We start from the raw sequence: 24,424 nt of genomic DNA, 5'->3' as shown, positions 1-24,424 counted from the left end.
TGTGGTGGCGCACGCCTGCAATCCCAGAACTCAGGAGGCTGAAGCAGGAGGATCACTGCAAGTTTGAGGCCAGCTTGGTGAGTTCAAGGCTAGCCTGAACTGCACAGTGAAACCCCTTCTCAGAAAGACCAAAAAATAAATAAATTTTTTAAAAATTACATCCCGTACCCCTATTGCTCCCGTAATTCTTACCGCGGCAATTTCACAGAAGCTGCGAGAGGAACCCGGGAGCCTCCGTCGCATCCCCACAGCTGCTGCTTCTGATTTCGACAACCACACAATCTGATGCTTCAAAGGCTCAGCGGACCCTAAGGAGCCTTGCCAAGCGGAAGGCTTTTCACTGCAAAGTGACGAACAACTAGCAAGCTGCTTCCCAAGGCGCGCCCTGCAGCACAGGAAAGACCCCACTGATTCCTGACGCAAAGGAGCCGTACAGTCTGCAGTCTGATGGGCCTCCACTGATGAGATGATAATGTGCCTCTCAAGCAAATCTCCACACTAACCAAGACAGAAACCGTAGTGCGCGTGGGTGCTAACCATCTGTAGCAGGTTGGAAAGAAGGGCAAAAAGCACTGATTTTCTTTCACAGTTGCAAATGCTCTGGCTGGACATTTCCCTTATGCATATCAGCTTAATCAATGATGTAAGCTGGGCCCTCTTATCGTTTTATAAGGGCCAGTGAGTATCCAGTCACCAGTCCTCAAAGAGACAGTACCAATTCAGTGTGAACATAAACTCTTTCAGCAACTGAGGATAACTTTATACCAGCTGAAGGTTACTGTGGTAATATTATAAAATGGGGAAGATATTTTGCACTTATTTTTGCAGTATTATTATATTTTATAAAAGTAGGCATTTGGAGACAAGCATGGTGGGGCATGCCTACAATCCCAGCAACACTCAGGAGGCTGAGTCAGGAGGATTACTGAGAGTTCGAGGCCAGCCTGGGCTACAAAGTGAGACCCTGTCTCAAAAAAACAAAGAAGAGTAGCTATCTTGGGCTAGGAGTGTAGCCCAGTGCTTGTCAAGTATGCATAAGCCCTTAGGTTCAATTACCAGCACCACCAGGGGAAAAAACAAAAGGCAAAAAAAATTGTTGTCTGTAACAAGTTGGAAATTTTTTTTTTTTTTTTTTTTTTTTGGTCTTTTTGAGACAGGATCTCACTATGTAGTTCAGGCTGGCCTTGAGCTCACTTTGTAGCCCACGCTGGCCTCGAACTCAAAGCAATCCTCCTGCCTCAGCCTCCCAAGTGCTGGGATTACAGGCATGTGCCACCACATCCAGGGAAATTTAAAAAGAAAAAAAGAAACTTCTCTACTGATCATTTGAGAAATACTGCTCTGTACACTCTCTCCCTTCACTAAAGCCAATGCCAATGTCCAAGTGTCTGTGCGAGAGGAAATAAGAAGAGGCTGGAGGAGGAGGAGCAGCACCCCTGGGTCAGGAGGCGGCCTGGGACCTGGGGCTCCACGGGTTCTGTCCTGAATTTGGGATTCAGGGGCAGCTGCTTTGGTTGATTTACAAGACAGTAGCACACCGTAATCTAAAATGTGTCCAAAACAGCACATCTCTATTTACTGCAATGATTCGTACAATGGTAAAGTTAAAAAGAATGGATATCAAATAAAGGCCCATCAATGGAGAAATGGCTGAACAACTTTGTGCAATGCCTCACTTCAAAGATTGAGTTAGAGCTCTCCTGGTTGGCCTGAAGGGATTTCACAGCATTTTGCCAAGTCCAAAAGCAAGAAACAGACATATTTGTATGTAGTGTCCTAATTTTTAAAAAAGAAAAAATAAAACCCTGTTTGTGTGTAAATTGAAGGCAAGGTATTATTCTGTTTGTTGTTGTTTACCTGGTGTCAGGGGTCAAACCTAGGGCCTTGGGTGTGCTAGGAAAGCACCCTATCACTCACTGAGCTATGCCCAGTACCTAGGCGAGGTATTATTTTAAACAGTTAGAGGATGGAAGAAGGTATGGTGTCCACCATCCAGCTGTTAAGACTGGTTGCTTTGAGTTAAGTGGGAGGGTCAAGAGCCAAACAAAAAATAAGACCAAAAGAAGTCCTTTCAAAGCATCCATAATTTTGAATGTAACATGCTATACTGTGTGTGTGTGTGTGTGTGTGTGTGTGTGCGCGCATAGGAGCATGTCTGACTTAGCTTTGTGTCACATAATAAAATACCAGGGATACTGTTACGGTCGATACATTGTGTCAATGTGAAATGTTTAAAAGTTCAACTAAGTGACACAGCAGGGGGCCACGGCCAGTCCTTTGTGTTCATCCTGAGCCTGTGCAAGAGGGATTTTGTCTCAGCAACAAAAAAAAAGTAACCAAGACAAAATTTAGTACCAAGAGTGGGGTCATTGCTGTAACTATACCTGACCATGTGGTTCAAGAGCCTTGAAAAATGGCTTGTGGAAAGGGTTTAAAAAGGTTCAGAGGTTGCGCCCTAAAAAAAAGTTCTAGAAAGCCTTTAGCTGTTCTGTATGAGAGATTCTGGTCAGAGCTCAAAAAACAGAAGGCTGATAAAAATCCTACCAATAAAGACCAGGTTTGGGAGGTTGCTGCTGGAAAGGACTGCACTGGGTGCTGGATTCCAGGTGACGTGTGTTATGGTTTGGCAGAAAGTTTGTCTGCATTTTGCTCATGTCTAGAGACCTTGCCTGAGACTAAGAGTAAGGCCAGCGGACTGACTAACCTAGCAAAAAAAATGTCAAGGCAGTGAAATGTTGAGGCAGTAGCATGGCTATTCTTGGGGGCTTTTAGCCAGATTTATGTTGAGAATCAAGAGCAAAGAGCCCAGCAAGATGATTTAAAATGTTGTGAGTTTGGCCCAAAAAAAGCTCCAATAAAGCTCCAGACTATAAAGATAGAGCAGAGGAGATCTTAATTGCTGAGGAGAAACAAACAAACAAACAAACAAAATCAAAAAGATGGTCTGACATTAAAAAAAAAAAAAAGCAAGCTTCCACCCTTTGCAGCCTCAAAACTGCAGAGGTGAAACACTTTGCTTTTTAAAAAAAAGCTGCAGAGCGCCATATTCCAGAGTGGGAGTGGCAGCCATACCAGGTTCCAGAATGGCGGCAGCATAAAAAATCTGTTCCTCAAAATTAGATTCAGAGTGCCCAGCAATCCAGGCACTTGACCTCTAACAGCCAAGAGAAAAAAAACCTGGCTAGTGCTCCAGCTGGCAGCAGACCTTGGCATCATCCACGTGGCACTGGTCTTAGGTGCATGTGGAATGCAAGAGTTGTGAGGTTAAAAAGGCTTCCACCTCAATTTCCAAAGGCTGGGGAGGCCAGGCAGTGTGCCCCTGAGAGGGCAGTGTGTGCAGCTGTGAGTGAAAAGCCTGAAGTGCAGCAGAGACCTCAAAAGGTTAAGAAAGCCAAAAATGTGGATAGTCTAAAAGAAGGTGCAAGGAGAGAGCAAAACAGGCCTAAGAAAACCGCCATGATAGCTATAACCAGCAAAAGTGCCCTAGGGGTGGAGTCACACAAGTCCTTTAGAGCTCACAATGTGCCACAGACTGCCTCAGTTGCTGGACATAAAACTATGGGACTTAATGTTTGTCTGGATTTTGGACTTGCTTTGGTCCCATTCCTTTGTATTCCCGTTTGTAACTTTTAAAATAAAAACGTTTATTTTGTGCCATTAAATGTTGGAAGTGTCTATAACTTTTCATTTGTAGTGGGACTTGCAACTAAGAATTTGCCTTACATCTCAGAGGAGACTTGGGACTTAGACTTTTCAGCAATGGTAAAACTGTTAAGACTTTGATAACTTGCAGCTGGACTGACTGCCTTTTGCATAAAGGGATGTGCATGAGTCTTTAGGGGGCCTGGGGCAAAATGTTATGTTTCTAATACAATATAATGTTAATAGATTTAATATAATGTTCAAGTTGGTTCAAGTTGTTTAACAAGTTGTTTAACCTGTGTTTAACAATCCTTTTACAATGTTCAACTTGTAAAATGATAAAAATACTGTCTTTGTATCTAAAAACTGGTTTAAGGGGGGCTGGGGATTTAGCTCAGCGGCAAAAGCACCTGCCTGGCAAGCTCAAGGTTGTGAGTTCGGTTCCCGGTACCGGAGAAAAACCAAAAACAAACAAACCAAAAAAACCAAAAAAAAACAAAACTGGTTTAAGGAAATGTCTCTGGTTGCCAAGTTGACAAGCAGTGGATTTTTTTTTTTTTTTTTTTTTGGTTTTTCTCCTGTACCAGGAACTGAACTCACGACCTTGCACTTGCCAGGCAGGCACTTTGCCACTGAGCTAAATCCCCAGCCCCCAAGTGGTGGATTGTTATGGCTGATACACTGTGTTAACTTTAAAAGTTTAAGTGACTGAGCAGGGGACCAGGGTCCTTACTTTGTGTCCATCTGAGCCTGTGCAGGGGAGGCATGGAGACTGTCTGAGTGCACCCACCTCCCCATGTGGGTAGCCTGCTTACAATATAAGGGAAGAAAAGAGGCTTGTTCTTGCCCTCTTTCTGCTCTTGCTGATTCTGTCTTCTGGCACCTTCAACTGTTGCCCGTGTGCCCTGCCACCCTGCCTTGGAGCCAGCTGATTATGGATCAAAACCTCCACAAACTGTGAGCTAAATAAACCTTTCCTTCCTTAATGTTGGGTGTCAGGAATTTTGTCTCAGCAGCAACAACCAAAAAGTAACCAGCACAGACACCTAGGGAAGTCAAGTTACAGAAGCGAAGCTTTACTTTGACTCATGGTGTCAGGGGTTTAGTTCATGGTCAGCTGGCTCCATTACCCTTGGCCTGTGGGTGAGACAGAATCATCATGGCAGAAGGGTGTGGGGCAGGCAAGCTGCTCACCTCCTAACTGCCAGAAAGCAGGGAGAGAGCAGTGAGCAGAGAGCTGGAGAGAGAGGCGACAGGACAAAGCACAGCCCTCAAGCCCCACCCCAGCGACCTGCCTCTTCAGACAAGGCCTCTGCTCCCACTGAGCCCGTTCAACTAGGGAACTATCAACCGGTTCCTCAGCTTGATTAAGTTACAACCCTTGTGCTCCAGTCACCTCCCAAAAAGGCATGAGTTCCTGGTGAGTACTCACACCATGACAAGGTGTGCGCAGGTGCAGTCCCCTTCGTGTTCATAAATGCAGCCAGCCAAGGTTCCACACCCACAGGTTCAATCAACTTTGCTTCTCTTTTCAGTCAAAGTTGAAATATTCAGGAAATAGATGCAAAAATATTCAGGGAAAAATCTGCATCTGTACTCAACCCATAAACTTTGTTGGTCATTACTCTTTAAATGATACAATACAGCACTCACATTGTATCAAGTATGGCGAGCAATCTAGAAATAATTTAAAGCGGACGGGAGGATATACGTAGAGTATATACAAGTACTGTGCCATTTCACAGAAGGCGCTTGCACACCCATGGATTTTGGTACTGCGAGTCCTGGAACCAATACCCCATGGATGGTGAGGGCAACTGGAACGGGGAGAGAGAGGGAGAGAGGGGTAGGGAGGGGGGGGAGGGGAGGTGGGGAGGGCATTAACTAGGATAACTGAAGTTATGGTGGCTGTTTTCAAAAGCGTATTCCCGGGGCTGGGGATTTAGCTCAGGGGCTGGGGATTTAGCTCAGTGGCAAAGCGCCTGCCTGGCAAGCGCAAGGTCGTGAGTTCGGTTCCCGGTACCAGAGAAAAACAAAAACGAACAAACAAAAAAAGCGTATTCCCAATGAGCTGTAAGTTCTTCCTTGTATTTTTTCTTTTAAACGTTCACAAAGACCAGGTATTACTTGTACAGTAAGAAAACATCCTTATTTCCCAGACATCTTGCTCATGTCCCACCTCTGAAGTCAGGACCCTCCCTTCGACGTGCCACGTCAAGTTAGTTCAGGCTCCTCCTGTTTCTAAAGGACTCTTGCCTCGGTCTCTCCCCCGCCCATTCAGCCCGCCACACGGGAGTGGGGTGACCTCATCTGCACCCAACGCCCCATGCCCGTTAGAACCTCTGCTCCGCCCACTCTGCCCCCAAAGCAGCCGTTCGAACCCTCAGTACTGCCTTCATCAGCTGTTCCCTGAAGACTCATGCACTGCCTTCCGCAGCCCCACCCGCAGCGCCCGCCTTCCGTTTTCCTGCAGTTCTCTGCGCAAATTAGCACAGCAACAAAATGGGATTTTTTATGATTTGCTTTCTCCCTCTCTCTCCATTCACTACGAGCTCTTTGAGGGTAGGTCTGTATCTTCAGGGTCTTTACTGAATGAATGCATGAATCAAACGATCAACACATCTGTAAAAGCAGAACCCAAAACATTAAATATAGATGCAAGTCAACCATGTGCAACATCAAAGCCTTGGAAAAAAGGTTGAAGGGCAAATACTTTAAAGGGTTTTGTTTTTTTTTTTAATGAACTGCTTTTTAAATTGGCTGCCAGGAGTTCTGCCGAGGAATAATTTATACATTACCAAAAGTTAACTACAATTTAAATACCTGTAAAAATAAAACTGGGAAGGCAGGAAGGAAGCCACTATCCCCGTTTGAAATGAAGCAGAAGGTTAGTGCTCATCTTGACATGGCGCTAGTTCCAGGACAGGACCTCTCCCCCACAAACACAGCCCGGCGGGGGGGTTACTTACTGGAGTTGAGCAGGATCATGGCCTTGACGCACAGATATTCTTTGTGCTGCAGTTTTAGCTCACGAAACCTTGAGGTTGTTGCCAGGAGCATGTCAAAGATTTCCAGAATTCCTTCTACACATTTCCCCTCATCCCTACAAAAGTTCACGTAGGAATTTAAGGAACACACAGCTTCAGGGAACCATCACAAGCAATAAGAAGCATTTTGCTTTTTCGTCTCTAATTTCACTTCGAACATCCTTTGACTACGATGAAGTATTAATAAAGGCACAGCCAACAAGAGGAAGTTGCTAGAATCACCTTCATCTAAAGAAGGTGTGCCGGGCATAGCTCACCAGTACAGTGCCTGCCTTTCATGGATAATCCCAGCATTACAAGTAAAAATCTTAGAAATCCTTCGTGTAAACATTCATATCACTACTTAGGCAAAAGTGTGCCCCAGAACTACATTTTTTCTTCTACCTTCTCACCAAATGTTTTCTCAAAGGAGTAAAACTGCTGTTGATTATTTTTCAATCTAAACCATTTCAGGCCTAGCTAGATACCACACACGCTACTACAAGGAGATGTCCCGTGTTCCCTCAGGAAGTGCTGAGGGAGACTGAGATTACAGAAGCAAATACCCCAAGAGGAATAAATCTTCCTGCCTAGGGCTTCACTTTCACTTCCTCATGGTCATGTAGCAACTAAGAGACACTTAAATGTGATTTGAAATAAGTGAATGTGATGTACAAAGAAATCACAATTGAAGATGGACTAGTCAGGAAAAGATAGATATGGGGATATGGAAATTTTTGATTGGCTGAAGATTTTTTTTTTTTTTTTTGACATGGACTCTTGCTATGGTGCCCAAGCTGGTCTTGAACTCCTGGGATCAGGCAATCCTCCTGCCTCAGCCTCCCACATAGCTGGGACTACAGCCACAAACCTGCTCACTCAGCCTGAAGACTGTTTTATTTTTAAGCAAACGTTTTAGACAAACCTTGGAACTATATAATCGAAGTTTTTTTTTTTTGAGTACTCCTTACAGAAATGAATTTTAAGTACACCTTTGAGGTAAATTTTACTTTATCTAGAAAATACTGGCTTTTATTCATTCTACTCAGACACACATTATTCCGCCTCATTGCTCTAAAAAAAAAAAAAACTATTATCATCAGTTAAAGTTCTTGGAGGTCCTTGACAAGAGGTTGGTGATTTGGCCACAAAACCTTGCTCCTGAAAGCTTGCAGCAGAGAGGGAAGGGACCCTGCTGGCAGTGGGTTTCTTGGACCTCATTTTTAGTCTCTTTAGCTGCCCCTGAGGGAGCATGAGGTCTCCAAAGAAGCAGCTGCTCCTTGCCCCCTCCCGCATCCCCTGGCCAGAACAAGGGGCAGCCTTGCAGAATTCGGATGACCTGACACCGCTGGGTACCTAGGTGCTCAGCAAGGATGGCAGCTCTTCAGGGGCCTATGTGTCACAGCATTTGCAACCCCGCAGACTCACCTTACAGGGCTGCAAACACGAAAATTGCTCACTTTGGCAAATCAGAATGGTATCTGCAAACAGATGCCGCTTTCGGGAGGCATCCAGGTTAACTGACACAATACTAGGGACCCCTGGAAGCCACTCACAGGAAAGAGCGCCTTGGAGGGCGAGAGCCCTGGGGAAGGACTGCCAGAGTCTGTGGGAAACCCCAGTCCTCTCCATGGGCCATCTCCCCACCTCCCCCGACCCCTTCCTCAGCTCTGGGCTTCAGTGAGGAGGACGCTGGCCCTGCACGTACAGAACAGGTGCACAGGAAACACCCGTGCACTGAACGCCTCTCGTGCTGCCGGTCAAATCTCTCCAGCTAATTGGGGACAATTAATTACTAGAAAGTGTAACTGCTGAGCTTGAGAACATATGGTACCAAGGAAAACTGATTTTGCAGTATCACTTAGGGACAAAAACAAAAACCCCACCAACTCCTGCACTGATGCCTTAATAGAATGACTCTTAGTCCTTCTCTGAGAGTCAAAGCCACAGGTGGGAGCATGCGCGCACTCACACACACACACACACACACACACACTTCCCCAAGGAAATGCGTCTGAAATCAACCAAACTTGCCGGAAGTCGCTTGCTGGGCTAAGAACAGTCCCCACATACTGAGATCAGTACTATTTCCTCATTAAGTAAATGCCATTTTAAATAAAAATTCCTATTTCAAAAATGGAGAGAGAGTTTCTTGGGGCATGTGAAACCTGATGAATACTGAATTCACGGTACTCAGCATACGTGCTCATGGAAAAAGTGAACTTCTAAACCAGTGACGGTGAAACTTTCAGAGACCAAGTGCCTAAACTGCAGCCCAAAACCCACTTATTCATCACAAAGTGTCAACACTGCAATTAAATCTGAATGCTAGGTTTTAGCTTAGAAAAAATAACCGTTGGGGCTGGGGATTTAGCTCAGTGGCACAGCGCCTGTCTGGCAAGCGCAAGGTCACGAGTTCGATTCCTGGTACCGGAAAAGAAAACAAAAACAAAAGAAAAAATAAGCGTTGTCTGAGGCTTAGCTGCTGGGGTGACTTGACTTGCATGCCCACAAAGAGGGCTCTGTGTGCACCCTACAGCATGCATGCCAGAGGTTTGTCCCCACAATCTAAACCTATCCTAAGGCATAGGTCTGACTTCTTTCCTGCTTTCTTTAGCAGGTGTAACAGACAATTATTGACTTCAAGGTTGGTTTGATCGGCACATTGTTGCACTATTTTAACAATGAAATCATATGTTCCCCATCTTTAATTCAAATCTTTGACTCCTAACTTTTTACTTATAACTCAGTTTCAATCCATAAGTAGGATATTTATTAATTTCAAAGTTGGAATATTTTATTAACTTCACGGGCTGTGGAAAGCAAATATATTTTTAGAAAATAAATGATAAATATAGGGGGCAGAAAGTATAGTACCTCATTAGTGACAGTCTAGTAAAGTTCTACTTTAAGAGTTTATAGGGGGCTGGGGATTTAACTCAGTGGCACAGCGCCTGCCTGGCAAGCACAAGGTCATGAGTTTGATTCCCAGTACTGGCGGGGGGGGGGGGTGGGGGAGAGTTTATAAAGAACAAAGCAAGGAGGGTACCTTAAAAATTTGATGAAATCTATTTCATTTATAGTTATGGATCAAAACTGAGTTAAAAGAAAAATTAGGACAGAAGTCAAGGATGTGAATTAAAAACAGAGAACATATGATTTCAATGTTAAAATACTGCCATAATGTCAGTCAAACCAAGCTGCTCCTGGAAATACACTTTCTGCACACCATTTACCCATAAACCAGTACAAATTTAAAAAAAATTAGCGATTATCTATGAAATAGCTTACCACTTAATAATTGCTCTTTTATTTAAAAATCTATCCTGTGTGGTGGAACAGCAAGAGGTAGAATGAGTGGGCCCCATCTTGGGGTGCACTGTGTGGAACCTACATATGTATCCGCTGTTCCTACGTGTGTATTTGTGGGGCCACCTCAAAGCAGAGTCAAGGCTCAGCACAAGCAAAGGGCTTACTAAACACTGAACCGAAGTGAGATTATTGGAGACGAAAGGTAAATTAAAATTTAGACGTGAAAACTTTAATAGCTGTCTTGAAGAAAATTAAACCTGTCACCGCAAGTGTGTGTGTGTAAACTCAGCACATTCACACTCATTTGACTCCAAGGCGCTCCTGTAAACATCCACAGGAGGGCTCAGGCCCCAGTCCAAGCTTCCTCCCACATTTAATAACATTCAGCAGGAGACAACGTCCAGACACCAAAACGTCTTGGTTTATGTGTGTGCGTGTGTGTGCGTGCATGTGTGTGCGTGTGTGTGTGTGTGGTATCAGGTTAATCTCAGAGCCTCTTGCACGCTAGGTAAGCACTCTTCCTGAGGCACAGTCGCCCCCCATCCACCACTTTTTGAGACAGGGTCTTTGCTGTGTCATAAAGTTGTCCATGCTGGCCTTGAACTTGCTATCTCCCTGCTTCAGCCTTCTGAGCGGCTGGGATTTCAGGCATGAGTCACTGCCCAACTGTTTATGCTTTTCTTTTCCAATACTGAGGACTGAGCTAAGGCCTTTGCCCTGAGCTACAGACCCATCCCTCCACTTTATTTTTTATGTTGAGACAGGATCTCAAGAAGTACTATTTTAACCAGACAGGCTCAAACTTATGATTCTCCTGCTTTGTAGCCTCCCAGAGAGCTGGGATTCCAAGTGTGTGCCACTACACCTAGGTAAGATATTTTAAGTAGAAGTTCAGGTATTGTGGTAACTCTTGACATCAATTTACGATTCTAGAAGAACTAGCTTGTTGGAAATAAGATGAACTAACTGCATTTCCATCTCACCTTCAGCAGATTCAAGTTTACCTTAAGGGGCTGGGGATTTAGCTCAGTGGCACAGTGCCTGCCTGGCAAGCGCAAGGTCGTGAGTTCAATTCCCAGTACCGGGGGGGGGAAAAAAAAAAAGTTTACCTTAGCTCAACAAGAATAATGGAACTGGGCATGGAGATGCATGCCTATAATCCTAGCACTTGGGAGGCTGAGGCAGGAGAATTGCCGCAAGTTCAGGCTGAGGCTATGAAGTAAGTTTAAGACCAATCTGAACTATATAGTGAGACCTTGTTTCAAAAAAAAGAATAATAGGAAATGGAAATTGTAGTCTCAGTAGCCATTAACATGCTAATTTAGTTGAATTCATTGCCTATATGATCATAAAACCACATGAAGGAATGCTGGCAGGACAACCCAGATAAAACCTATTTTTAAGTAGTATGAAGATTATTTACTTTGCAAAAGACTTTATAACTCCTCCAGAAACATACCTATTACACATAAAAGTATATTTATCTATGAGACACATTAAGTAAATTATCTTAGATTTGAAACTCTAGACTTCACAAAGTTAATATTCTGCCAATACTATAAGATCACAACAAAAAATAGTAGTGAGCACTCCAAATGAAAAAAAAAGCCTGCTGTTGTCCAGTACGGTGGTGCACACCTGTGATCCCAGCACCGAGGAAGGTGAGGCAGGAGGGTCGCCAAGCTCAAGGCCAGCCTGGGCTACATAGTGAGACCCTGTCTCAAAAGGACCATAACAATCAAAACCAAAACAAAAGGCCTGTGTAATGTAAATGCACTTATGAAATTCCTCTATAGTCAGTGCAATATACTAAATTTATGTTATAAACCATAACACTTTCAGATTTTTATTGAGAAATATGAATCTATTAAAAACTTTTTCTCCTGTTACCTAACAGGGAGGCATATACCATTTATCCAGGATTGGTGTCCATGTATAGTAACTGAAACACAGTAATTTAAACACAAGGAATTAAGGAACCCATACAGAGAAAGGGAAGAGTTAACTGTAATGAAAACCAGAAATGAAAGCCACTGAAACTAAACAGTTGGACATTAACTTAGAAATAAAGACAGAAAGTAAATTTAATCCCACTATCTGCAAACTCATTGGCTCATCAAGAGACAGAACATTTTTCCAGCACCAGAAACTCTAGAAGAATTAGATATGTATATTCACACATACATGTGTGTGTGTGAAGGAGTGTGGCTTTATTTAAATCATCAAGTGGAAATGAATGAATGAATGGATATAGCAGCTTGGCTGAGTGCCTGGCTTTTCAGCTTGCCTAGCAACATGGGACCCTGAGAAGACAGCAGGAGGACTGGGCTTTTGAAGTGGGCAGAAATAGGACAGAGCTGTTCTAAGACAAAAGAAAAGTAGAAAGTTAGCCCGCCTTTCAGCTTCCTCTTTCCCCTCCGTTCTCTCTCCTGCCAGGAGGCAGTGTGCTGTTGTCATTCAGAGTGCGGACTTCAGCTGGGGCATGGTAGTCTCACCCAGAATCCCGGCTAGTGGGCAGAGTGGGGTGGCTGAAGCAGGAGGACCACATGTTCAAGGGCAGCCTGGGTGACTCAGGGAGTTCCTGACTCAAGATTTTTTAAAGAACGGGGATACACCTCAGCGGTATGCTCGAGGGCGTAGGTTCAAACTCCAGCATGGGGGGAAAAGGGAAAGTGTAGACTTCAGAGCCATTTGTTCAAGGCCAGTTCCACCACTTGCTGCTCTGTGACTGGAGGCCAATCCCTTAACCGTCTATGTCCATAGCTGGAGAACAGGGATGACAACAGCGCTTACCCCCAAACGGATGTTGTGAAGAAGATTAAATGGGTCAACAAATGCAAGTGCTTAGATGGTGCCTGGTACATACAACCAGTAAGTTAGTCACTCTGATTGTTACTGGAGGCTCTGGATGCCCCGCCCGCCCTGGGCTTCCAGGGCGTCCCTCTGTGGTCCACCACCTGGGCTTGCTCCTGCTCAAGCCACATCCCACGCTTCTGCTCGTCCTCTGTTCTCCACCAGAACACCTCCATTACTCAGAACAGTGCTCTTTGTCAGTGTCAGCCGTGACAACAGGCAGAATGGGTGCTGATACCTTGAGGCATCACTCTTCATCTGCATGCCGTGCGAATGGGGGTCTTCTGAGGACCTAAAGTGGTAGCAGGATGACGATGCAAGGGTTGGGGCAGGCACTTTGGGCTCACAGCCCCAGGCACCCTCCTTATGCTGGGCACAGTCAGCTGTGGCTGAACACTCCACACCAGCACTTTTCCAAACTAAGGGGAAGCGGAAATCAATTTCCACGGAGATTTTCAAACCGCTCAAATATACACCAGGAATTTTCTACTTTTCTTGCAAAAAGGCTTGAAGGTTATTGCATTTTCCCTCTAAAAACAGTTTGACTAAGTCAATTAAAAATGTGTTCCTTCTCTGCGCTCTCTTTAAAAGAAAACTAAATGCAAACAAGTTGCGATATTAGCTCTGTCACGTCTCCATTCCCGTCGACCTCATTTGGTTTTAATTATGCCTTCCAACATGATTTCAAAATGTTATTAATAGCATGTGCATTAGAGTGAATTAAAACACATAAAAATAAATTTGGCAGATTCGTAAGAATTCTACCACCTGTCCAGAGAGGTGGAGATGTAATGAGTTGCTACAGGTGGGAGAAAACAGCAGGACAACTTAAGGTTATAACCTGAAGTGGAATCTTTAAGGCGGGAAAGTCTATGCTGACGGTACAATTAGCGGTCGCAGACCCTGCGGGACACACTCCCTCTCTGTGGCCCTGGCCTTTGAACGCTAAGTTCTAACCTCCACCGTAGAGTTAGAAAGGATCACAGGACAATGAGTCCCTGTGCTTGAGCCTCGTGTCCTCGGGTCCTTGGCCCAGGGAAGGAGCTGAGGACATTACCATCCCCTATTCGTCCTTTGGGGGGTGAGATTTGAAGTGCTGCTCCCAAGACTTTGTTCTCACTAAGTGCTCTGCTCAAGGCAGAGAAAACGCAGCAGCAGTGTTTGTCCTCACCTGTCCAGAACAAGGTCTGGAGCGAAGATGAGCTTGCCGGGGTGGTCGATTGAGCGCCACATCAGCCCCACCATCAGCACCTCCATCCAGCAGCTCTCCAAGAGCCGCACTTGGTCCAACAGGCTGAGCTCCACGAAGCCTGGGGAAAGCAAGAGGCCGTGAGACACACCCGCCCTCCTCCTCCGCAGCCCCTTGCTGTAAAGACAGAATGGCAAGTTTATAAAGGAAGAAATGTCTGGGACTTAAAATACACAACTCGAAGTTGCCAGTCCTGGACTCCTAAAGAAACAGTTTAACATTGCTTTGGTTTGGACAGTGACTAAGTCAGCTGATGGGGGAATCACACCTTAAGATTATGCTTAAGTTTTCTGGAAAGCTTTCAAAAAAAAAAAAAAAAAAAATCCACCAGCTTGAAAAGGGACTAATGCAGCTTAAACGTTCAGTTTTTTAAGTCACAAAGAAGCTCCACAGCCTTCAGTGATAATTTCACTACCGCTCTGCATGTGAGGTCCTGCAAAACAGTGTTTGCAACGCACTTACAGCAGACACCAAAGGAAAGTGCATCAGCGTTTTCTGCTCTGAGAAGCAGCGGAGAAAATGAAAGAATTCTGACAAGGGTGAAGATGCTGGACAAAACAAAACAAAATGGAAATAAGCCTCAGAAAGCTCCAAAGGAACAGACCCGGGCCAAGAGACGACGGCAGGCAGTGCTGTCACCGAGGGCCTTGGCTCCACAGCCCCCGACGGCTCTGCACCCAGCCTCTCATCCGACCCCGTCTTCACAGTCTCCCTAGTGTCGTGGAGCCCTGCGGGCCATGGAAGCACTTTCCAGCTCAGAGCTGGAGAGAGACCTCGTTTCTTAGATGACTGCAAAGAAGTGGATGGAGAAGCTTGTTCAGGGGGGTGATGGATTGCTGCCATTCTACATTAGGGTTCTAGTTTCACTCTGCCACAGATAGAAACTCCAGCTAAAATGAAGGTTGGTCATTTCAGCATGATATAGTATTCTACGTGCAGGTATTACTCAAATTACAGCAGGGTAACAATAGGATAAGCTGAAAGGAAGTTGAAAATACCGTAAGTAAAAAGTGCATGTACAGCCAGGCACATGCCTGCAGTCCCAGTTATTGGAAAGGATGAAGCAGGAGGATCACTTGAGCCCAGAAATTTGAGGCTAGCCTAGCCCACAGAGTGAGACCCTAGCTCAAAAAAGACCAAAAAAAAAAAAAAAAAAGGATTTAATAAACCTAACCTACCAAATGTAACAGCGACCTTCACCTACCTTAAACATGCTCAGAACGCTTAGCATAAGTTGGGTAAAAGTCATCTAGCACAAAGCCTATTTTATAATAAAGTGTTGATTATCTCATGGTGTTTATGGAATATTGTACTTTAGGAGAAAAACAGACCACTTGCGTGGATGTGCTTTCAGACTCATTAGGTGGAAAAATTCTAAGCTGAACCATAAGTGGGGAATTATCTGTACACATTACAAACAGCCTAGGGAAGTGGTCACTCTACAGGATGGAAAAATATACGTTCTAAATGACAAAGCACAAGTGCTTAATTTGTTACCATCCCGAAACTACTGACCCATGGATTCTTGTGATGCCAAATCCTAATTTATTCTGTTTATTCATGTATAATCATTTCTGTGTACAACACTGGTACTTTATTAGAACAACATCCTATTCCTACTTAGCATCTGAGACACCTTTCCCTTTCGCAGCAGTCACACTGCGTCCCGACCTGACCACACTGCTCCTTTCAAGGCAAGAAGTCCTCAATGCGGAGGCCGTATCCTACCTTTTAACCATGGTCCCAGACCCGAGCCCTGGAACGTCTTGCCCAAATGGTCCCAAAGCTAACTCCAGAGCCTCGGTGGGTCTCTGCTCTGGGTCCATCTTCCGGCCCGCCCCTAGGCACAGGAGGCAGCTAACAGGCAGTATGCACGGGAGATGTGGACACGCGGGATGTGGTCTGCACAGGTGGAGTGGAACAGCTTCGAGGGGGAGGGGAGAGGGTCAGGAAGAGAAACAGGTCACGCACAGCCTTTCCCATACTACCATGTCTGGTAGAGAAGAACTCGGATCCCAAGAATGCTCCACCAGGCTTGGCTTCTAGGAAATGTTGAAGGTACACAGGCCAAGATAGGAGGAGAGAACGTATTTTATATTAAGCTTACAAATCAAGAGGTCAAACTGTGAACTATCTAGACAAAGTTCATGGGTGTCCATTTTGTACTCTTGTCCCCAAAATGGCGGGGGCAGGACTTCCTGCAAATCAGTGGCACGTGAAGAGCCCCAGGGCCCTACCGGGAATTTTCTTGGCCCAGCCGATCATGTGCACCAGCTCCTTGTCGGCCAGCTTGGTGAGGGACATCATCATGGAGGCCTCGGTGAAGGGCGCGCTGGGCCGGCTCACCAGCACGTTGGGCGGCTCGGCCTCCAGCAGGGTGAGCACCAGCTGCTCCGGGCTCAGAGCGCTCAGCAGCAGCTCCTTCGCCCGGGGCGCGTGGCCCCCCTGCTTCTTGGCCTTGCTCAGGCAGTGCGGCGGCTCCCCCGGACTTCTCTGTCTTCGCACCACTCGGTACCCACACCTTTCTCTCCGGGAGCCTAGGGGGAAGAGCAGAGGTGGAGACAGTCCCTTCTCTGACCCAGACTCCAGCACCTTGCCGGGCCAGGACAAAAGAGGCAGCAATGATACCATCTGCAACGATGTCTCACAGGCTGCGGTGCATTCTCTATTCTCAGGACGTGTCTGGGAACAGAAGCTCCACTTTTATTTTCTGTGCAGCATGGACCAAAAATTACTACAGCTGTAACAGTACTGGCAACATCAAATAGCATTTTAAGAATGGGGAGGGGTCCTCCTCTTCAAAGTCACGTACAGACATTAAAATTATCTCTCTTAAAGACTGCTAACGTGCTGCAATTTCCAAACTATGAGACCAGGAATTATCTTAAGGTAGAAAACAGAAAAATGAGGACCCCAAGGTGGATATTTCCCAATAGTCATCAAATAATATACTTTTATAATGTATTCTTAAAATGCTTACACAAATACATATATACACACATACATATGTATTCTTTTTATATAGTATTCATACAAACAAGTATACACCAAATAAATTAATCCAAAAATTCTGAAAAATAAAGAGAATGAATTCTAGCACAAATTCTTTTCATCTTTTTTTCCCACTTTTCCTTATTATTATATGTTGAGTTTTTATACTTTTCCATATTTTATAAAGAAAATTAGAATTGTGATATAGTATATATACTATTTCATAACCTGCTTCTCTTTTTATTAAAAATGTCACTATGGCAGTTTAAAAGCCTATAGCATTCTGTCCTATTAGTACAGCATCACCTATTTAAAAAGTCCTCCACTAGGCTGAGGCAGGAGGATCACTGTGAGTTTAAAACCAGCCTAGGATACATAAGTGAGCTCAAGGCCAGCCTGAACTGCATAGCGAGACCCTATCTCAAAAAGACCAAAAAAAGTCCTCCACTGATTTAAATCTATAACTTCTTTACTAGTTTAAATATTACAATGAAAATAATTTGGGGGGGCTGGGGATATAGCTCAGTGGCATAAGCACCTGCCTGGCAAGTGCAAGGTCGTGAGTTCGATCCCCGGTACTGCAAAAAAAAAAAAAAGATTTAGGGCTCATCTCTGGCCTGAAATAATAATTTTTGCACACGTAGCCAATAACTTCTTTATAATAAATTCAAAGAGATCAAATTATTGAAATCAAGACATATATTCATTTAAAATTTTAATAAATGTTGACAGATTACCCACCAAAAGTAGTATGTAAAAATTTACCCTGGGCATTAAAAATCAAAATCAATCTCAATCTCTCTTCCTCCTCCCTGAGATTGAACCCAGGGCCTCACACATATTAGGCAAATGCTCTACTACTGAGCTACATCCTCAACTCCGAAAATCATTCTTAACCTTCGCTAATCTAGGAGTGACTGAATAGTCTTATCTTTGTATTTTTAAAATTACTAGTAACATTAATCAATATTTGCCTTTTGTATTTATTTGTACACTGTTTATTTGCTTATACTGCCCCTTTTCCCCTTTAAACCTATGAATGTTCTTAATATAGTAATAACATAATTTTTGTTATACAATATTTGTCTAGTTATATGGCTTTTAACTTTCCCCATGATATTTTTGTCATAAGAAGCTTTAATACATAGTCAAATTTGTCTTTTTGTTTCACATCAAGATTATATAAATAGTATTCTTTATCTTCATAAACACTGTTTGGCTCAAATCTATTTAAAATTTTATGCATATCTGAATTATGTGTTATTGATATTTTGTGTTGTATTCTCCAAACTAATGTACAATTTCTTCAATACTAGTTACTAGCTAGGCATGGTGGCACATGCCTGTGACCCCAGCACTTTGGAGGCTGAGGCAGGAGGATTGCCATGAGTTCGAGGCCATCCTGGGCTACGTAGTGAGTCCAGGCCTGCCTGGGTTACATAATGAGACCCTGTCTCAAAAAAACGCAAAAACAGTTACTGTATACATTTTCCTCATTGATTTAAAATGCCTTGTCATTAATAGATAACTTTATATAACTATAATAAAGTTTATAACTTATATAAATTATATATAAAGTTTATATAACTATATAAGACTATAACTACATAAAAATGTCTTTTTCCAGATTCTATGCTGTTTTTTTTTTTTGTTTTTTTTTTTTTTTTGGTTTTTCTCCGGTACCAGGAACCGAACTCACGACCTTGCGCTTGCCAGGCAGGCGCTTTTGCCGCTGAGCTAAATCCCCAGCCCCTCTATGCTGTTTTATAGATCTATTTTTCTGTTCCTATGCTAGTACCAAAATGCTTTTACTACTGTAGTCTCATAGATAGGAACATAATGGGACAGAGTCTTTCAGATGATAAAGGAAAATAATCTGAATTCTGAGTTATATTCCCAGCTAACCTATTATCCAAATATGAGAATAAATTAAGGATATTCACCATTGAACAAAGATTGAGAAGACGTAACACTCACCACCACGTATGTGTCCTTTGGGAGGGAGAAAAATGAACCAGAAAGAAACACTAATGATCAAGAAGTAAGGGTAAGAAAATAAACTGGTAAATACGAAATTAAATCAAGAAAATTGAAAGAATAAAATGATAATTGTTTTTGGAGATAAACAAGGTACAACAAAAATACCAGACAATAACATATAAGTGAGAGAGGAATGATTTTGGTTAGAATTTTCTAAGTTGCTTTATTTGAGAAGGGAGAGGCTTAAATTTTCAAATTGATCACGAATGCACATTAAAAATAGAAATGTCACTACAGGACTAAAACAGAATGCATGCCTTCCAACCTAGCAGTAAAGGAAAAAGAAACATGCGAAACTGTGATCAGCTCCTGCAAGGAAAGAAATAGAAATGTGTGATAAATTACTTCATGCGTTCATTCATTCATGTATGTTCAGAGAAAGGTTTCCCTATACAGTCCAGCCTAACCTTGAGCTTACTATGTAGCCCAGGCTGGCCTCAAACTTGCAATCCTCCTGCCTCAGCCTCTTGAGTGCTGAGACTCGTCATTATACTATAAAAGAAAACCAAATAATTCTAAATATACATCAAAATGACAACAGGACACAGCCTCCAAGCACAATGCATGGAAAGTAAAATAATATGAGAATCAATAATGCTACTATAGTGAGATGTTTTAACATACTGCTCTTTTTTTTTGTTGTTTTTTTTTTTCCGGTCCCGGGAATCAAACTCATGACGTTGTGCTTGCCGGGCAGGCACTGTGCCGCTGAGCTAAATCCCCAGCCCCTTAACATAGTGCTCTTGGCAACTGGCAGAACAAACAGGGGAAAAAGCGGAATGGAGAACTCTAAGCCAGCCTGGGCTACATACAGTAGTGAGTTCAAAGCCAGCCTACACTAAAAGCAAAACCTGTCTAAAAAAAAAAAAAGACATACAGATATCACTTTCTGTGATAACAATAAAATAGGAACAAAATATAACTTCTACACCCTTATAAATTTGTATACCCTTACAAATTTAAGCCCCCAAATATTTCTAAATATTCATTTACTAAAGATAAAAATATAAAATTAAAGTGAAGAAAAACATACCATAAGTTAGCATGTCATTAGCATAGGTATAAACTTTATGAATATTCCCTAAAAAAAAAGTTCAAAAAATAAAAACCTACAACATGCTTAGTGTTTATACTCCCATCGCTGTGTGTTCACTAAATCTAACTGTCCACGTTTTTATGAAGAAGTACTAGCTAGAAGGTATGAGAAAATTTAAATTTTTTTTCAGCTTCACTTTATCGGATTAGTACGTGTTTGTAACTCATGCAGTATCTTGGGGAGTGGCTACATGTGTATATTACAGCTTGTTTTCCTCTTCTCTTTTTTAACCCCTTTCCCCTTCCCTCTTCCTTCTCCTCCTCCAGCTCCCCAATCACCTTTTTTATTACCTGTTGAAACTATTTCTCTCAGCTCATGTTATGGCCTATAATATTTACATTGACTGGGGCTATTCGGAGCCTGTACATGGCACATCTTTATTCCTCTCATTTCCCCCTCCCCTCCCTCAAAAATTTAAATTATTAACTCCTAAAAAACTGTATCAGAGCCGGGCGTGGTGGCACACGCCTGTAATCACAGCACTCAGGAGGCTGAGGCAGGAGGATTGTTGCAAGTTTGAGACCAGCCTGGACTACAAAGTGAGCTGAAGGTCAGCTTGAAATGTATAGCGAGACCCTGTCTCAAAAAGAAAAAAAAAAAAAAAAAGAATTGTATCAGAATTTCCTTTTAACCTTGGCTAAAGATTATAGCACAAGGTTATAGTACAAGGGTAGGATCTATCTATTCCGGGACACTTTAAACAAATATATTACTAAAGTAATTAGGAGCTTACCAGTAGTGGTGATCCTATGTCATGCACGCCACAGCAGGCTGTTTGTATCACTGAAAGCTCTAAAAGGTTCATCACTGGCTTGGACTATATTTTATTAATAAGCAAAGTGCCATAGATGTTTAACATCAGTTATGCTCCCCCAGGTAAAACTGAACAAAATGTATGGCTTAAGATAGCAGTTTTCTGATCACACATTTCTCTTTTGTATAGTGTATGAGCATAAAGAGTTTAAAAAACAACCCAAAGTTAGTGATTTTGAATCCACACACTTAAATTTATTTGAACAAGTTTTACTGAAAAGTCCTATGTTCCAGGCCTTGTAGTGAGGGAGTTCTAGAGATTCTAGGCTCAAAAAAGTGAAACTCTTGGTAAGAAACAGTGTCTCCTATTTTCCTATCAAGGATGTTTCTAGTATTGTGGCTTTGATGCTACAATCTAGGCACCTGCCTCTGACTGAGTTTTTAATAAGATACTCTACCAAAGAGAGGTGATCCAGTTAGACAGGAGTAATGGCTCCAGCCAAAGGATGATGAATACTAAATGATTATAAAGCCAGCTAGTGTCACCAGAAGCTTCCACATACCAGGCATTGTGTACCACATGCAGGTCACCTATCTCAAACCAACAGCTACCCCAGAGAACAGGTGCTATTCCTAACTCCAATGCACAGAGGAGAAACCAGGCACAAGAGAACACAAATAAACTGTCCAAGGCAGGAAGCTGGAAAAAGAGACAGGATCTAAGCCCAAAGAGGAGGCTAAATCCACGGCTCATGCTTTTAACCTTTATTTTATACCACCTAGCGAATCCTTTCCCTGGAAGTATATAAAGCAGGTAAACAAGGAAATGGGACCCAAAAGATGCTGAGCTACCATCCCAGCACAGGGACCCAGACCAAACATGGGGCCAGTCCGACTGTTTTCCTGGCTATGCACAAAGCAGAGTATCTTTATACGGTCCTGCTACCATTTAACCAAGCACATCAGCACTACAGCAGAAAAGAGATCAGAAATATAGATGAAAAAGTAACAGGAGACACATGATTTGTGAATAAAGAGGGATGCAGACGGCCCAGGAGTATCCTTAGCAAAATCCTTCACACTCTCAAACCTCAAGAAGGAAGGACGTGGACAGAAGCGCTTAGGGAAGGGCAGACAAGGTGAGTGCCAGGGAGGGAGACACAGTTAAAATCTAATGGTCTTTCTGTGTGGTCGGCAAAGAGCTCAGTATTCAACTGTGTGTAAAGCAACTCCTACTTTCCGTAACCTCTTTTCCCTAAGGGATCCTACCACATGACTTTGGCTAAAGCCAACCCCTTTCTTTAGTTCTCCTTTCCTTAGAGATTCTTTATCTCTCTGCTCTTGTGAAGCTGTATTTTATCAAAGTCATAACTCATGTGAGCTCTTCTAGGAGGGAGAGAAAGAAAGAAAACTAAGATGGAGAAAGGGACACTGTGTCTAGTCTAGTCCTCAACACGTCTTCGGACTTACTCCTTGTGAAACCAGTGGAGCAGAGAGCTGTTTCAGATATAAGAAAACCAACAGCCAGAGAGCTTAAGGAGTTTCCTCACAGTCACACTTAGCAAAAAGCGAAGAACCAAAAATGAGATGCATCTACGAGAATCCAACTCTCAGGGCCTTGCCGCCGTGAGAGAGATCAGAAATACAGATGAAAAAGTAACAGGAGACACATGATTTGTGAATAAAGAGGGATGCAGACGGCCCAGGAGTATCCTTAGCAAAATCCTGACAAGGGCCACAGCTGTCCAAGCAGTATATAGATCTGAGTATAAATACACGCACCCTCACCCTCGCACAAAACTGGAAATCACTTCTCAAAAACACATATACATTCATCTTCATGATTTCCCCCTCAAGCTCACCCACACCTAACTCACCAGCTATTATTAGTCCTTTACAGTTTTATTCAGAACTTTCAACTAAGCTTTCACGGAAACAGCTGTATTTTCTACTCATATTTCATGTGTTTGCAGAAATTCAAATTAAATTATATGATGTAATAACTGCAATAATTACAAAAAGGTTTGGGAAAAACTCCACTGGATTCTATTAAGGATTTAACTGAAGTGGTGGGGGCAGAAATATTCAAGTGTTTGGGAGAGCAACCAATACACACTGGGAGGTCATGAGCATCCGCAGTGTATCTGTCAGCCTTCCGTCACTGTCACAAATACCTGACAATTACCTCATAAAGAAAAAAAGTTTATTTTGGCTCAGAGTTTGAGGTTGCAGTCCATGACCAGAGAGACCCATCCTTTCAGGTCTCTGAGCAAGTACCTATGTTGGGAAGCACAAGGGCACGGGGCAGGGGGCAAAACTGCTCACCTCATGGCAGAAAGTAAAAAAAAAAAAAAAGAGAGGCCAAGAAAACAAGCTTCAGCCGGGCGTGGTGTTGCATGCCTGTAATCCCAGCACTCAGGAGGCTGAGGCAGGAGGATCATTGTGAGTTCGAGACCAGCCTGGGCGACAAAGTGAGCTCAAGGCCAGCCTGAACTGCATAGCGAGACCTTGTTTCAAAAAGACCAAAAAAAAAAAAGAAAACAAGGTTCTAAAATTCCTCCAAAGGCACATCCCTAATGACCTAAAGACCTCCTACTCAGCCTCACATCCTAAACTCCATCACCCCAACAGCACCACCCCAGGACCAGACCCTTGTCTCCTGACCTTCGGGGAACACTCAAGATTCCAACTGTAGCAGGTGGGATGTTCCACAGAGAAAAGGAGAACGGCAGTGACTCCAGCAAAGCCAGATGATCAAATTAAGGGAACTTCAACTGGACTCCTGAGTAAGGTGAAAGGTCTAATCTAGCATGCACACAGAGAAAAAGGACCAGAGAATGTTTAAAAAGCAGATCTACTAAGAGATGGTAAGGGAGAAAAAAGAGGTTTGAAATTTTTCAAGGAGTTACAAAGAAAGAAGTTACTACTAATCAGAGACAAAATACTGGCTAGCGGAAGGAAAGTCCAGGCAGAGCTCACGTGAATATATAAACACGCAAGTGTGTAACTGACAAATGAATCCAAAACTAGCCAGGTAGAAAGAGCAGGATGTGGGCACCTTTGTTAATTCTTATACTAAAACACCTGTGTTTTCCTTTTTTACCGTGTGTGTGTATATAAGATGTATGGATATGTACGTGTGTATATTATATGTGACATACACATGAATATGACACACATATACTAGCATAGAGTGAAATCTATGCTGTATGTACTTTTCATAGTTCTACCATGTCTCTGACTCATATATTTTTTTCATTTGTAGAAAGCCAGTAGAGGAACAGGCATCAGTCTTCCCCATATCTATCCAAGCAACCCACAAGCTATTCTATTTTCTGGTCACAAGCTTTAACTGTGGACATTTATACCATGGAACAGGATTTCATCCCTGTATGGGACTTTCCAGGTCCCAGGCAGATGGTCGTCCCCTATTCTGTTGCTGGACAACTTTTTTTTTGTCTT

At 43.2% G+C, this 24,424-nt stretch overlaps 1 protein-coding gene across 2 annotated transcripts in view; it reads right to left on the bottom strand.

The window, feature by feature from the left end:
- The window catches only part of Esr2 (estrogen receptor 2 (ER beta)), a 57,763-nt gene that overhangs the window by 14,202 nt on the left and 19,137 nt on the right, over positions 1–24,424 (bottom strand). For both annotated transcript variants that reach the window (XM_013521918.1, XM_005399136.2), the window contains exons 5-8: positions 16,320–16,619; positions 14,005–14,143; positions 13,072–13,125; positions 6,612–6,745 (exon numbers count right to left, since the gene is read on the bottom strand). In XM_013521918.1, the coding sequence (XP_013377372.1) occupies positions 6,612–6,745; positions 13,072–13,125; positions 14,005–14,143; positions 16,320–16,619 (627 nt within the window). The remainder of the gene's footprint in view (positions 1–6,611; positions 6,746–13,071; positions 13,126–14,004; positions 14,144–16,319; positions 16,620–24,424) is intronic.

This window comes from Chinchilla lanigera, unplaced genomic scaffold, assembly GCF_000276665.1.
Source record: "Chinchilla lanigera isolate Chin_1 unplaced genomic scaffold, ChiLan1.0 scaffold00065, whole genome shotgun sequence".
Lineage (NCBI taxonomy): Eukaryota > Metazoa > Chordata > Mammalia > Rodentia > Chinchillidae > Chinchilla > Chinchilla lanigera.
The sequence above is the reverse complement of the archived record's forward strand: the minus strand, read 5'-3'. Positions and strand labels throughout refer to the sequence as shown.